The sequence below is a fragment of the Verruconis gallopava genome (assembly GCF_000836295.1).
Source record: "Verruconis gallopava strain CBS 43764 unplaced genomic scaffold supercont1.3, whole genome shotgun sequence".
NCBI lineage: Eukaryota > Fungi > Ascomycota > Dothideomycetes > Venturiales > Sympoventuriaceae > Verruconis > Verruconis gallopava.
The window spans coordinates 367,855-380,784 of NW_015622139.1; the positions used below are offsets into that span (position 1 = coordinate 367,855).

The 12,930-nt window shown below is 49.5% G+C and overlaps 6 protein-coding genes across 6 annotated transcripts; 3 read left to right on the plus strand and 3 right to left on the minus strand.

The window, feature by feature from the left end:
* Nucleotides 1–267: 267 nt before the first annotated feature.
* Nucleotides 268–2,886, minus strand: PV09_01064 (uncharacterized protein; the record flags this gene model as incomplete). The annotated part of the gene is made up of 9 exons (XM_016353904.1): nt 268–649; nt 708–1,032; nt 1,081–1,455; nt 1,502–1,599; nt 1,649–1,857; nt 1,953–2,046; nt 2,101–2,439; nt 2,492–2,646; nt 2,700–2,886. The coding sequence occupies 9 exons, from the start codon at nt 2,884–2,886 to the stop codon at nt 476–478; spliced, it is 1,956 nt and encodes a 651-aa protein (XP_016217999.1). The 3' UTR covers nt 268–475.
* A 1,427-nt stretch (nt 2,887–4,313) lies between these two features.
* On the minus strand, nt 4,314–5,377 carry PV09_01065 (uncharacterized protein). The gene is made up of 2 exons (XM_016353905.1): nt 4,922–5,377; nt 4,314–4,847 (listed from the first exon to the last, which is right to left on the minus strand). The coding sequence occupies exons 1-2, from the start codon at nt 5,047–5,049 to the stop codon at nt 4,394–4,396; spliced, it is 582 nt and encodes a 193-aa protein (XP_016218000.1). The 5' UTR covers nt 5,050–5,377; the 3' UTR covers nt 4,314–4,393.
* Nucleotides 5,378–5,517: 140 nt separating this feature from the next.
* Nucleotides 5,518–7,451, minus strand: PV09_01066 (uncharacterized protein). The gene is made up of 4 exons (XM_016353906.1): nt 7,325–7,451; nt 7,128–7,244; nt 6,889–7,075; nt 5,518–6,835 (listed from the first exon to the last, which is right to left on the minus strand). Exons 1-4 carry the CDS (start codon nt 7,346–7,348, stop codon nt 5,622–5,624), a joined length of 1,542 nt encoding a protein of 513 aa, XP_016218001.1. The 5' UTR covers nt 7,349–7,451; the 3' UTR covers nt 5,518–5,621.
* A 474-nt stretch (nt 7,452–7,925) lies between these two features.
* Nucleotides 7,926–8,789, plus strand: PV09_01067 (uncharacterized protein; the record flags this gene model as incomplete). Its single annotated transcript, XM_016353907.1, has 1 exon — nt 7,926–8,789. One exon carries the CDS (start codon nt 7,926–7,928, stop codon nt 8,787–8,789), a length of 864 nt encoding a protein of 287 aa, XP_016218002.1.
* A 775-nt stretch (nt 8,790–9,564) lies between these two features.
* Nucleotides 9,565–10,529, plus strand: PV09_01068 (uncharacterized protein; the record flags this gene model as incomplete). Its single annotated transcript, XM_016353908.1, has 3 exons — nt 9,565–9,685; nt 9,737–10,366; nt 10,459–10,529. The coding sequence occupies 3 exons, from the start codon at nt 9,565–9,567 to the stop codon at nt 10,527–10,529; spliced, it is 822 nt and encodes a 273-aa protein (XP_016218003.1).
* Nucleotides 10,530–10,863: 334 nt separating this feature from the next.
* On the plus strand, nt 10,864–12,749 carry PV09_01069 (ADP-ribosylation factor-like protein 1). The gene is made up of 5 exons (XM_016353909.1): nt 10,864–11,301; nt 11,385–11,423; nt 11,501–11,514; nt 11,579–11,972; nt 12,084–12,749. Exons 1-5 carry the CDS (start codon nt 11,227–11,229, stop codon nt 12,105–12,107), a joined length of 546 nt encoding a protein of 181 aa, XP_016218004.1. The 5' UTR covers nt 10,864–11,226; the 3' UTR covers nt 12,108–12,749.
* The last annotated feature ends 181 nt before the right edge of the window (nt 12,750–12,930 follow it).

A 12,930-nucleotide genomic window follows, 5' to 3' on the forward strand; every position in this document is an offset into this window, starting at 1 on the left:
GTCGGGAGCACACGTCATGGAACTGGACGAGCGGAAACGGGGGTCTGCTTCAGGCGTGCAATCGTGCCTCATGAGGGAAAGAGAGCGGGCCGGCTCTTTTCTCTGCTGTACGAAGTCCTCGACGAGCAATTCCCCCGTTCACATGTGCTTGCTGCTAGGAAGAGATGGGAGAAGAACAAGCTGACGAGCCTGACTTCCGGGAGGATTCTCAGGGGCCAGAGAGAAGGAGTTCACGGCTAGAAGGAACAGACGCACTTTCTCATGACGCTTCATTCTCATTATAGATGTTACCCCAGTGAATATTTAGAAAGAGATCACGCGTTCGCATCGTCACATCAAGAACTTCAGGGAGTGTTTATCCTTGCATGAAATTTGCCACCCAACCCAACAATCCGTCCTCAGTGTGTTGCTCTCGCTAACCTCAACGAGAGTGAGACCATCCGTACGGCTTGGTCGAGCTCAAATGCATCAAAAGCTAGTACTCGTGGTGTGCCGCTCCCCAGTCCTTCCCTTCCGTGGCCTGTGGCAACGGTTGATAGTCCGAGTACTCTGACAGCTTCTCTGGCTCCGGGAAATGCTGCCCTTTGCCGTGAAGAACAAACACTTTCGTGCTGGGCAAGTCCGCCGCGGGTATGATCTGTCCGTTAACCTGTGTAATTCTTGTATCAGCTTTACTTCCCTGCTCTGCGACATACGTTGGCGCTTACGGAGACGGCCTTCCATGTCAGGTTTTCGCTTAGGTATGCTGTGACGCTATCGAGGTCAATTGTGTTGAACTGTGGAATTGACGTGTCTTTTGCATGCATAATCAGAGTCGATGTGAGCGCAATCTGTGCCGTGCACAGGTCTTCTTCTGCTTTCTGTTTGTCGCAGTTGGCACATTCACCCTGTTCATAACTACTGCTGAATGTATATATAGTCCCAACATGCTGAGGATGAGCGGCGGCGAGACTCTCTGAACCCATGACGTCGGCATCCGCAACACGTCCGAGGAAGAAGTAGATGTAGTACGGGTAGCCGTTATTCCCATGTCTGTAACTCATCAGTCTACGTTTTTCTTAACGGGCATTTTTATATTACCGGTCGTATAGCACATCGACAATGTAGTCTGGATATGTATCTGGAGCAAGTTTGGCGTTCCCAAAAATGCTTCGTTTCGAGTTCAAAATGGCATTGCTGGTGCTCTTGTAGCTATCAACGTACGCTTTGATTCTGTCAAGATATTTGTCATCGTCTTTGTCTTCATCCGACCGCCGTGCTAGAACATCATATTGGTATCCGAGTTTAGTCCAGGCTTGAATATCATTTGAGGTGTAAGGCCTCCATTCACTGTTTTCATCTCGGTGCCAAAAAGGAAAGAGTGGGTCGCTCGATTTTGGATCATGAACATCTGAACCGTCAAACCAGTTGTTGGGGTGGAGAGTCTGCCATATGGCTAATTGTCGATCAATATTGCTACTGGCTTTAGCCATGTATACAGTACTCGAAGCGCAGAACTCACCAATGGTGGAAGTAGAAAATTGGATCAAAGGACGCGACCGGAACACTCTCCATATGCCCAAAGCCTTGGGACTTGGTATCACCTCCGCCGATGAATCCCTACACGATCAATTCGTCTATGCCGTTGTAAGCCGGGGGAGGCACTCACGTGTAAATTGTTGTGGATGTATTCGAGAGACAAGTAGCTTGTCCAATCTTGAGTTTGCTTTGGTGTATACTTGGTGGTTGAGAACGTTCGCCAGGAACCAAAGTAGTCTGTTGTCATCATTCGGTAGACGAGGTCTGATATAGATTCTTTTCCCGGAATCGGTGGGTTTGACCTCACTCCAGGTGTGTAATAATCATGAGCTCTTAGTGCTAATTGGTGTTAGATATCAAAAGGCCAACAGATGTAGCATTCTTCACTCGTGACTTTTGACGAAGCTTGATCGTCGCTGGACTCCATAACGTACCTGAATCTGTACCTTGCCAATAGTTATATCCTGCTTTCCAATCATAATCCTGCTTTCCCACGGACCATCTGCTTGTTCCAGAGCATTCTGCCCACTGTAAGGCTACTGCTTAGTGATTTATCGTGCTGAACGCTCAAGATCTACGTACTGGATAGAAATCTTCCGGACCTCTATCGTATCGAACGTTTTTTATTGCATAAGGAGCAGGCAACTCGCCCATTGGAGTTGGTTTCTCGTCCACGAGACATTCGTATCTCCATAGCGGGTTGACAGTTGGATCGGCAGGAGGCAGAGACCCGTCCACTGCTCTTGGAAGCCGGATCTTGATCATCGGGTCCTTGAACAAGTCTGGAATCTGTGGGTTCCGAGCCCAGTCCCAATATGGAAGTCGCCATTTGTAGGCCTCAGCGATCCAATCCTCTTTCTCTCCTGGTAGCTTGAACTCCAGGGCATCGATGGCCTCTAACATAAGCTCGTGAACACGTTGCTGCTGCTAGTTAGTGTTAATTCTTCAGTGACTTGTTTGATAACAGGCGAACCTCAAAGAGCAGCATGTAAGGGCGATGCCAGGTAGGGAAGCGGATTGTAGAATGGGTGCAGTAAACATATATTGGTTTATCAGAATCATCTCTGCCCAATTTCTCTGCAGGCTCTGGCGAGGCGTCCCAAGAGATGGCAGGGTATCCATGAATTCCTAGTGCGATTGAGCCCAGTTGATCTAACAAGTGATGAAGGGTTTAAGCTTACCAGCAATCTGGAAGTACGACAATCTGTCTTCGATGGGGATTTTGTAAAACCGTTGGAGTGCGCGAATCATGAGAGAAACTTGGATGTTGGACTCCGGGTCATTCGTCGCCCAAGTATTGAACTCAGTCCGCTCAGGAATAGCACTTCCCTTAACGGGGATGCCTTTAATGTCATAATGGTCGGTCATTCTGGATTGTGCAGTTTGAGCTTAGTATCTTGAAAAGTGACTGGTTCCATTTCTTTCAGATTGAGAGGCCTTATATATTCATAAAATACGCACGTTCAACAAAAGCTGCTTCAGATTCACGTCGAAGGCTATCAGTCTCATGACCAAAGCATCAGCCCCGTAAATTTCAGCTTGATATCCACTGGAAGGCCCGTAGTCGAGATCCATGGGTGCGCAGGTTCGGGGTCCTAGCACATAGTTCGAGTCTTGCTTTTACGAATGAGCCAATTGAAACCGGAAGGCGAGACGTATGTCGATGCAGAACAAAGTGCTGGACTTATGCAAAGGTTTAGCTACGAACGGATTGACTCAAAATTCAGCTCCAAGAGGCGAATTCCGTCACCTGGCGTTCAATGTCAGCCTTGCGTATGATCACGTATTGCAGCAGCTGGGCTTCTTCTGTGTACAGCTCTCGAAAAAAGCGTGGAACACAATCAGAGTTCTTAATGTACTGTTTTCGAGGTTAATAACAAGCTTCCTGAAGTTCACTGAATGAAGTTAGCCCTTATTCTAACATGTCTTTCCGAAGGGAAAGGCGCATCGACTTGTCCGTAACAGAGTAAAAGATGAGTTTGGGATATGCCCCTGTTTCCAAAGCTAATTACTTCGTGCGCATTAACTCTTATTATCCTTGCATGACACGTTCGCGACGCAATTTGCTTATGTCTGGATCGTGCTTCGATGCTTCGCTCAAAGGCTAGCCTCCACGATTTTATGCGTTCTAGGCCCTGTGGTTTGGAGCTGAATGTTTTTTTATGCGAATAAGCAAACGCCAACGATTAGAACCTGTCGAAACTAACCATGCAAAGACGAGTAAGCACCTGCAGTGATCATCACCTAGAGTGAGCGTTTGTGTTTTGATGTCCTATATGGCAGCTTCGCATGGGTTTGATTTGTCTAAGTTGCATATGTGGCTGGCAAGCTGAACAGAAAGCTGCAAGCCTGTAACACCACAATAAGGCTTCAGTCAGCTTCTGCAGAACATTGCATCGTGCCATGAGCATCAAATGGATCTCAGTCTGCAAATCCATTTCAGAAGCTTGCCTCGAATCTTAGTCATAGGGCCTACCTGCCGTCTACCATTCTACTATCAAAAACCGCTAAAGGTTCAAATGCAATAATCATCTGACAGTGCTTCATAGGACATAAGGATCATGATGACAAAGTGTAGGGCTCAAGTCTGCTTGTCGAGCAGAGTCGCGTCCTTTATGCCATCGGATGAGACTAAATCCTGCAGTCGTTGTGATTAGCGATCATCTTTGACTTGAAAATGCATACATTCCTGTTTTCTCTACTCCGCACGGTCTTACCTAGTTCAATAAGACTTCCTCCTTCATGCTATGATCCAATTTGCCAATTGCCAGGATTTGAAGTTATAAAAGTAATGGTTTCGAGGAAAAAAAACTTCAGATTCGACGTAGCTGAACCTTATGATTCAGATGCCAGCTGTCCAGAGTCTAAGAAATTCTTATTTCGTTCTACCGATTTCGAATTGCACCTCCGTCCTATCACCCATGGTAGCATTCACGTAAGGCACCCGCGCAACCTCCGTGAATCCACATTTCCTCATCACCCCAAGACTGCCATAATTCTCGGAATCCACCTTCGCTGTCAATTTCTCTACCTCTGGGAGCTCCTCAAACGCTTTCGACACAAACGCATTCAAAGCCTCGGAGGCATACCCTTTACCCCAATAATCCTTGTAAAACATGTACCCAAGCTGATGGTGCGGCATAATGCCCATTGAGCCTATGACCACAGGCTCCGCAGTCTTGTTCGCATCCGATGGGTTCGAATCTTGAAGACCAGAGGACATGTCGTGCGCGAGCAGTTCTACGACGAAGTTGTAATTATCGTCAGATGCAAGAGCGCTCTCAACCCAGTCTAATGCTTGCGATTTCTCATGCCATTGACCTGCCATGCTTCATACTTACGGTTAGCGATCATTTATACGGTGATAAAAAAAAAGGAAGAGAAATGCGCGTGCGAAACTCACGTCCACTTGTATGCATCGCGATCGAACCTCATGCCAAATATATGGTCCGCATCCTCTAACTGCAATGGACGTATGAGTAACCGATCCGTCGTTATGATTGTATTCCGTTTGAACTGCGCGTTTACCATCCTTGAAGAAAGGGCAACTAGAGAATTTGTTTGGTAAAATCCTGTTTCGACAGCTCGCACTCTTTACGCGATTTTAGAGGTCTAATTCTTTTGACTCAGAGCGCAAATTTCTTTTGCTTGTAAACTTCGCGAGGTCGCTCAATTAAGTCTTGGTTGGCACTTTGTATGTCTAGCTCTCCTTAGAAGATCTTTTCTCTTTTGTAAAATTGTAGAATTTTGCCTAGTTAATGCCCAACTTCACAGCATTCAGCGCGAGCAGCCTAGTTCCACGTTAATAGATAAAAATCAGAGCTGCTCCAGGTATTCAAATGTGGATCACGTAGCCAAGCTCTTCACTAGTTGCTTCGAATATCGGCTTCCGTTCTCGCCCGATTGGCCCCAAAATTTCTTCGGCCTTGCTCTTACCACCACATCGACGTTTAAAGACGGCGGGCCACAAAATAGGTCATTTATATGAACACCATACAGTTTTCAACTCAGAACAGCAAATGGACCGGGATGGCACATATATTGCTTTGTTTCTATTACAGATGTTCTCGCACACAAAACGTTCAAGCACGCATATAGTCTATTTACAAGAAACTGATCCCCACGCCAAAGCTCACACCTTTACGTCCCTCCTCGCCCCTTCGCATCACAAGAGGTAAGCTGAAATTGAGCTCGAACCTTGCCATCGGATGCGCATACACAAGGCCGAGCCCTGCCGATGCGCTGGGTAATCCATTACGTAGTTCCGAGAGTGTGCGCTTCATATTTGAGTGCACTTCTTCGCTCGTCATTTGCCCGTCCTTGGTCTTACCCTTCAGAGAAAGCAGCCGTCCTGCATTGACGAAGGCCTGGAGACGGAGCGGCGTATCTTTGCCTACGCGTGGGAGCGGCATGAGTAAGCTTGCCCCACCTGCAGCATACACATCACCACCAACAGCATCCCCAGCGTCATGAGGTCCTAGGCCTGAGATCTTAAAGCCGCGTACGTCTGTCGGCCCTCCGAGCTGGAAACGATCGTTCAGGCGCGACTGCAGTGGAATGTCTCCGCCACCCGCTGTGAGCGGGTACAGCATGCCGCCACGAAGACCGAGGTTGAAGGATACACCACTACTACCTTCAATACCAGGAAGAGGAATTGGGATTGCGGCTTGTGACTCGAGCTCAGTCTTGAAGAAGCCCACATCACCACGGAGGGGCCCGAAACCTGCGATCTCGCTAACAGTCTTGAAGAGGTAGCCACTGTTGGGGAGTAGAGGATAGTCTCGCTTATCATTGATGAAAGTGTGGGTGAGACTCGACTTGAAGCTATCGCCCGCGTCAAGCCGCACTGTCGGCGAGGCATTCTCAGCTAACCCGGTGATCGTCCGCCATGAACCTGAGTACCCAAATTCGTGGATGTGATCATTCTCGGTGACAATTTGGATCTTGGAGAAAGCCCCTCTCAGCCGTTCCTCGTGACTTGCCCACGGCTTTAGCGTCGAGCTCGCTAGGCCACCCACTTGCCATTTTCTGTCAGGATTGCCGAAGATGGGTGTATCGAAGATTGCGGAGTACGCTGATCGTGTCCTAGTGCCCAACGATGCATGCGCATTTATGGCTTCAGCTCCACCAAAAAGGTTCCTGAACTGTACATCCGCATAGGCGGAGCCTTCCGAGTGACCAGCCTCTGTCCCGGTTTTGATGGTATATCTGCCACGTTCCTTTGCATGGAAATAAACGCTGAGATCTGTAGGCGTTGTCGATGGGTCAGACTTCTCTGATTTGTCAACGTAAGCAGTTATAGGCGATTGAAAGATGCCTGTCTATGTTAGTCGCCTCATTCTCCATTTTTGGTGTCATTTTATGCTGTACCAAGCTTGTCCAGTTTCTTGCCAACCGAGTCTATCGTTTCGCGAGCTTCCCGAAGTGTAAATGGCTCCTCTGCATCTCGACGCAGAAGTGGTTTAACGATGCCCTGAAGAAAACTTCGTCTGGTGTTGACAGCATGGAGGACCCGAACCTCAGATATCGTCACTGGAAGTGTGTTGTTGCTTTCGAGCTAGCCATTGTTAGAATTCGTCAGTCACAATGACATGCCCTCTTTCGCCTACAATAGCCGTTTCCCTCAACTGCTGCTTCTCATACTGTTCGTGTAGTCGCTTGTTAAGCTCCTGTATTCTCTTCTCCTGCTCTTCAGGCTTCACTTGCGACCTTAGCTTCTCGAAGATCTAGAGGTGCGCAGTGCACACTTGTTAGTCTCATTGTATCTCATTTCGCATCGCATTGATTATCCAGAGTGTGGACCTACATCATCTTCAAGAGGCGAAGCCATTGAAGCTTCTTGAAAGATCAGTCAGCGATCAATTGCTGATAGCTTTGCACTCTTGCTTCGCTTTCACGGTGGGTTGCTCGTCCGACCTTGGAAGAACTCGGCGATGCTGGTTGGTGATTGGCCCGGTGTCACCCGCTAGGAAAACCAGATCTGGTTCTGGTGTTAATGCCTGAGGCGTCAAGATTGGATCTGCTCAGCGACGTGTGACATCGTCACTTCTCGCCTAGGCTCACGGTGAATCTACCTACTCATTCTTACAACCCTTCTGTTCGCTTTGTGTGCACTCGTGTGCGTTTCCATTACGTGTGTGCCTTAAATTCACGTCTCCGTTGTCGATCAGGCCTTTTCTCTCCCCCACACGCGGTACTCTGTGGCAGGTTGATCCACATTTGGCTGTTCCGGTCGCCGCTTGCTGGATCGGCTTCACATCTCTTCTTCAAATACGCTACTGAAATTGTGCACAGCGCCGACGCGTCATCGTTGACTTGAAGTGAATCAGTCATTTGCAGAGCTCCTTATCTGCCAACACTTTTTTAGCAACATCACATCACCACCGACGACCACGGTTTTTGCGAGGATGGCCACCCCGGGTGCTATGAAGCGTCTCACACGCGAATACAAGTCTCTTCAGGAGTCGCCACCACCGTACATCATTGCACATCCTTCGGAAAGCAACATACTTGAATGGCACTACATCCTGACAGGTCCTCCCGACACGCCATACGAAGGTGGCCAATATTGGGGCACGCTCGTTTTCCCATCTAACTACCCCTTTGCGCCGCCAGCCATCCGCATGCACACGCCTAGTGGAAGATTCCAACCTTCAACACGGCTCTGCCTTAGCATCAGCGATTTTCACCCCAAATCCTTCAATCCAGCTTGGGGCGTGTCGACCATACTTAATGGTGTCCTCAGCTTCATGACGAGCGAGGAGATCACGACGGGCAGCATACGCGCGTCGGATGCAGAGCGCAGAGTCTTTGCTGCGAAGTCGCGGTGGTGGAATAGCACGGGCGGTGGTACGTCCAGTCGCACCGTGCCTGGCATCCAGAGTCGGGGAGCAGGAGCTATCAAGGCTGGCGATGGTGGCATGCGCTTTCGCAAGGAATGGCCGGAAATCGACAGGGAGAACTGGGAGTACCTAAGGCAGCGCCGAATCGACCCAGCTACGGGTAATGTTGTGCCAGAGTCATCGCTCAACTCGTGCACTCCAGCTGCAGATGCCCTAAGAAGGCGAGCGACGGTGGGCAGCTCGGGCGCAGGTGCTGTCGTCGAGGGAGCACAGGTGGCAAGGGAGGTAGGCCAAAGCTGGATCGGCCGCAACAAGTGGTACATTGGACTGACCCTTTTTTTTGTGTACATCATGATGGCGCGGGTACTCGGCGAAGGAAACGCGGGCACTACCACCACCACCACCACCACCACCACCGCCGCCCAGTAACGGAGACAGGGACTTGGTTCTTCAGTCCGGGAGAGGTTCTCATACTGTATGATAATGATCATGGAATGATCTTGCATTGCATTGCATGGCGCTGCGGAGTTGGGTATCGTCATTCACACGAAGAGCATAGACACTTGGGGTCGCTGATTGGCATCGCTGCAACGGCTGATTAAGGGGACGCAAGGCCTGACTGCTGCGCACGATACGACGACGAGCATCACCACCACTGCCGCCAACACGATCGCAGGGAGTGTATTGAGCAGAACCTCGATGGCTGAGCTAGATTTTTTGCAACGGGTGCGTTTCTTCGTCGAGAGTCTATGTCTGTCTCTTCTGGACAATTCACACTTCTTCCTCTCCTCTGTTTCTGCATTAGTTTCTCTTCTTCCAATTCACTCAACATCCTGCCTGATCCTTGTCGCTCCTTCCCCGAGATGACCTCCCAGTGACCAAATTTGGCGTCCCTTCCCTTTGCGAGCTGACCGAGCCAAGGCTGCATCCAGACCCGATCATCGTACCTTCCTCTCCTAGACCGTCTCCCAGTGACGAGTACTTCACGCATAGCCGGTTTCGGTCTGCGCGTTGTTGCGCGGTCACGCTGTCGCGTTGTCGCTTCTGTTATATCTCACCTTGCTCATCTTTTCTCCCTCTTCACCTTCAACCCATTCTGCATTACTCTTCGCGGCACTCTTTGCCCGTAGCACTTCTCACTCTCATCTCATACTCTTTGGCATCGTTACCACACACTCGCTACATTCATCGCTTTCGCTTTGCAATGGCCGACTTTACTAATTACGACGAACGCGTCACTTCGCCTATGACTGAAGTCATGGAATTTCAACCTACCATCTCCCACCAGTTCGCAACATCCAGCGGCTGGGACAACATGCCCCCTAGTGAGTTGAAGGCACTGAAGGTATCGATAGAATCTTACACTGAGATATTAGACATACGTGCTATGATTTACAAGAATGTGCTGCCGCCTCTCAATGGCGGGGAAGCTATCAGCTTGAGTGAGTTCAAGGCGTACTATAAGGACCACTGCGCTCTGCTCCAAGTCGATCATCGCACGTTTGTTGAGGCACGAGAGTGGTTATTCTCAGCCAACAACTTCAGCGTATACTACTCGCCTGACCACCCGGAAGGCCTCAAGGCCATCAGCATCTTTGGCCTCGGCGCCTTTACTACCATTACTCTCGATATCCAGGTCACCGACTTCTCTAGAATCTATTCTCTGTTTAACATATTGTCACAAACAACGCGCCTTCGGCACCTGTCTATCCGCGCTTATGTTGACTCGTACGAGTTCCCAGACATGGGGCAACGCGAAAAAGAAGTCAAGGAATTCATAGCTCAACACGGGGATCGCGTAACTCAAAACATGATTAAGATCAAAGACATCGAAATCGATCTCGTGGGTATCGCCTCTGTAGCGGGCTTTGATCTCATAGTTTCAAGATTTATTCAGCATGCATGGATGAAGATGATTTTTAAATTCGACCTTCCTTTGGCGGCCCTCACCAAGCATGCCCTCTTTATGGGCCGCCCAACTATCAAGCTATCCGCGATCCAGGACAGTAGGACCTATGGGAATGATCCGTTCTGTTAAATTGACTCAGTAGTCTCTCAGCCTCTGTACCAAATTGTCTCTGACTGACGTGAACTTTAGGGTCAATATACGCCCGCTCGCATATGCTCAAGCTCTTGCTCGTCTTATTGACCATGCTTCATGTTGTTTGAGAAGTTGAGCTGACAGAAGCAGTAGAGATACATCACTGAATCAAGCGGAATTTCGACACGGATGATTGTTATTTGTTTTTACGATGCACCATACTGATGGTTGCTGGAGTTAGGGAGGGATGCCAATGTTTCCAACATGTTTTAGCGCTCTAGCGCACATCACACGCAATAATGTATCATGGAGTGCTGCTGTAGCAGTTAATTTAATCGAACGTGGGTCATAGTTATAGTACAAGACTGTTGCCCGAAGTGCTTTTTTGGTCCGGGAGGCCGCATTGATACCCCGGATTTCTAATGATGTCCGCACTCGGAAGTGGCTGCAAGCCAATATGAACAACCCCAAGAACAGAGTTGATCCACGCCACAGCCACCATCCGTTTCTGGCTGTATCTCATACATCTTCTACGTCACTTCATCTAGAAAATTGCTCTTTTGGCCATCGAATAGCTCTTCTAACCGGTTCAAACTTCCCTTGTAAACTCCAAAGGTAGCGTGTAGCAATCTGCGCCCAGTCTCTGTTTCACGTCGACGGACTACTCGTTACGAACACCTTTACTTTATCCAAAAACGCACATAGGCATCACACGACGACGCGTCAACTCGTGCTCTGCGCGACCCCACTTTCCAACCACTTTACGCGCGACAACCCCCGTCTTGCGTACGTATTACATAAATAGGCTCGTTGACCGCCGGGACCATGGGTGCTTCATTGACGAAGCTATGGAGCATGTGGTGGTCGAAGAAGGAGATTCGGATCTTAATTCTAGGACTGGTAGGTTCATCCTTTGCAGGCCTGCTGTTGGGTTCATGGCCTTCTGGTAGTTAAGAGCTCACGTGTTGATTTGCGCCGCGTAGGATAACGCAGGAAAGACGACATTACTGTATAGGTTGAAGGTATGTGTCCTCTGCCCTTTCCTGGATGAGGCGGTGATGCCGCGAGGAGGATGATACTGACATTGGACGCCAAACAGATTGGTGAAGTTGTGTAGGTTACCCACGAAGACCTCGTCTGCACGCATAGGACACACTAACACAGCGGCGACGCACAGCACTACGATACCCACCATCGGCTTCAACGTCGAGTCGGTCAAGTATGGCCCCCTCAACCTGAACGTCTGGGATCTCGGCGGCCAAACGTCCATCCGTCCGTACTGGCGCTGCTACTACGCCAACACGGCTGCCGTCATCTTTGTCGTCGACTCCACCGATCTGGACCGCTTATCCACGGCTGCGGAGGAGCTGGCCGCTATGCTCGCCGAGGAGGAGTTGAGAGACGCGAACCTGCTCGTGTTTGCGAACAAGCAGGACCAGCCGGGCGCGAAGGGCGCCGGTGAGATCAGCGAAGCGCTTAGGCTGGCTGAGCTGAGAGATCGAAACTGGAGCATCGTGGGGTGCAGCGCCATCGACGGGCGGGGTGTTAACGAAGGGATGGACTGGCTTGTGGTGAGTACTTGAACAATCAATCCCTCTCCCTGACTTCTCCAACACACTCTCCCATCCGTTACTTTAATCCACTCTGCAGATAGTAGCTGATTCTGGCGCTCTTAAAAAAAGCAAACCGTAGGGGCGGATAACTAGAAAGAGATGCTTACATTCAACTTGCACATATATGTATAAAACTTTTCTCCCCGCTAAGAGAAGGAACGTGCGAGAGTCGCTGTGGGTGACGAAAGAGAAATGCAGAGAGTTCGAGGTGGCCGTGCCTTCATGGACAGGGTGACACACGACCAGTTCTGTCTCATGACCCCGCCGCGAACCATCGTTTTCATTCACAACTGTCTTTCGTGCGCGGAACGGCTGCCGAGTGTGAAACAGGGCTCGATCTGGGAAGAAAGAGCGTGGGAACGGCACGATGGGCGAGCAAAGTGAACTAGATCTCCACGAACATACCCCGTGAATCTGCATTTGGGCGTCTGGGCATTCATTCATCTGCTTGGGTCGGGAGGGTTCTGCTCTGAGTTTGCATCCTATAGACGAATCAGGGGCTTGGGAGAAGCCTTCATTGGTCAATCAAAAGCGTTTCAGGCATTTTTGCGATTATACGGAGGATTTGCCCATAAAGTAGTACACACCCTGGCGTTTGGCGCGCTAGATCTATGGCTGAGCCATCTTGAGAAATCTCTCTCTCTTTTTGTTTGGTAATCGTTTGAATTTTAAAACCTCTATATTGGCCGTTGATCTATGCTTGTTTCAATACCAGGCCATGATTCTTTCACAGAAGCGGACCGACATGCTGGTTAAGCTGCCAATCACTTTCGCCTCGACGTTTTAGGACTCCTTTTTAAGGCAGCATTCGTCCACACGCAGTTCATGATTCTGCTTGAGAATTTCGATGCCAAGGGAGAGGTCCTTGTATGGATGACTGGATGCCAGCTTCAAAAAGAACTAGCTCCATGAATTC

Excerpts from the sequence above, each read along its gene's own strand:
- PV09_01065 (XM_016353905.1), bottom strand. The coding sequence starts at position 5,049 with ATGGTAAACGCGCAGTTCAAACGGAATACAATCATAACGACGGATCGG. Across the intron at positions 4,848-4,921 it reads CGCGATGCATACAAGTGGAC|CATGGCAGGTCAATGGCATG; the intron begins GTGAGTTTCGCA and ends GTAAGTATGAAG.
- PV09_01069 (XM_016353909.1), top strand. The coding sequence starts at position 11,227 with ATGGGTGCTTCATTGACGAAGCTATGGAGCATGTGGTGGTCGAAGAAG. Across the intron at positions 11,302-11,384 it reads GGATCTTAATTCTAGGACTG|GATAACGCAGGAAAGACGAC; the intron begins GTAGGTTCATCC and ends TGCGCCGCGTAG. Across the intron at positions 11,973-12,083 it reads AAGGGATGGACTGGCTTGTG|CAAACCGTAGGGGCGGATAA; the intron begins GTGAGTACTTGA and ends TCTTAAAAAAAG.
- PV09_01066 (XM_016353906.1), bottom strand. The coding sequence starts at position 7,348 with ATGGCTTCGCCTCTTGAAGATGAT. Across the intron at positions 7,245-7,324 it reads CTTCGCCTCTTGAAGATGAT|ATCTTCGAGAAGCTAAGGTC; the intron begins GTAGGTCCACAC and ends GCGCACCTCTAG. Across the intron at positions 6,836-6,888 it reads CAAGAAACTGGACAAGCTTG|GCATCTTTCAATCGCCTATA; the intron begins GTACAGCATAAA and ends TAACATAGACAG.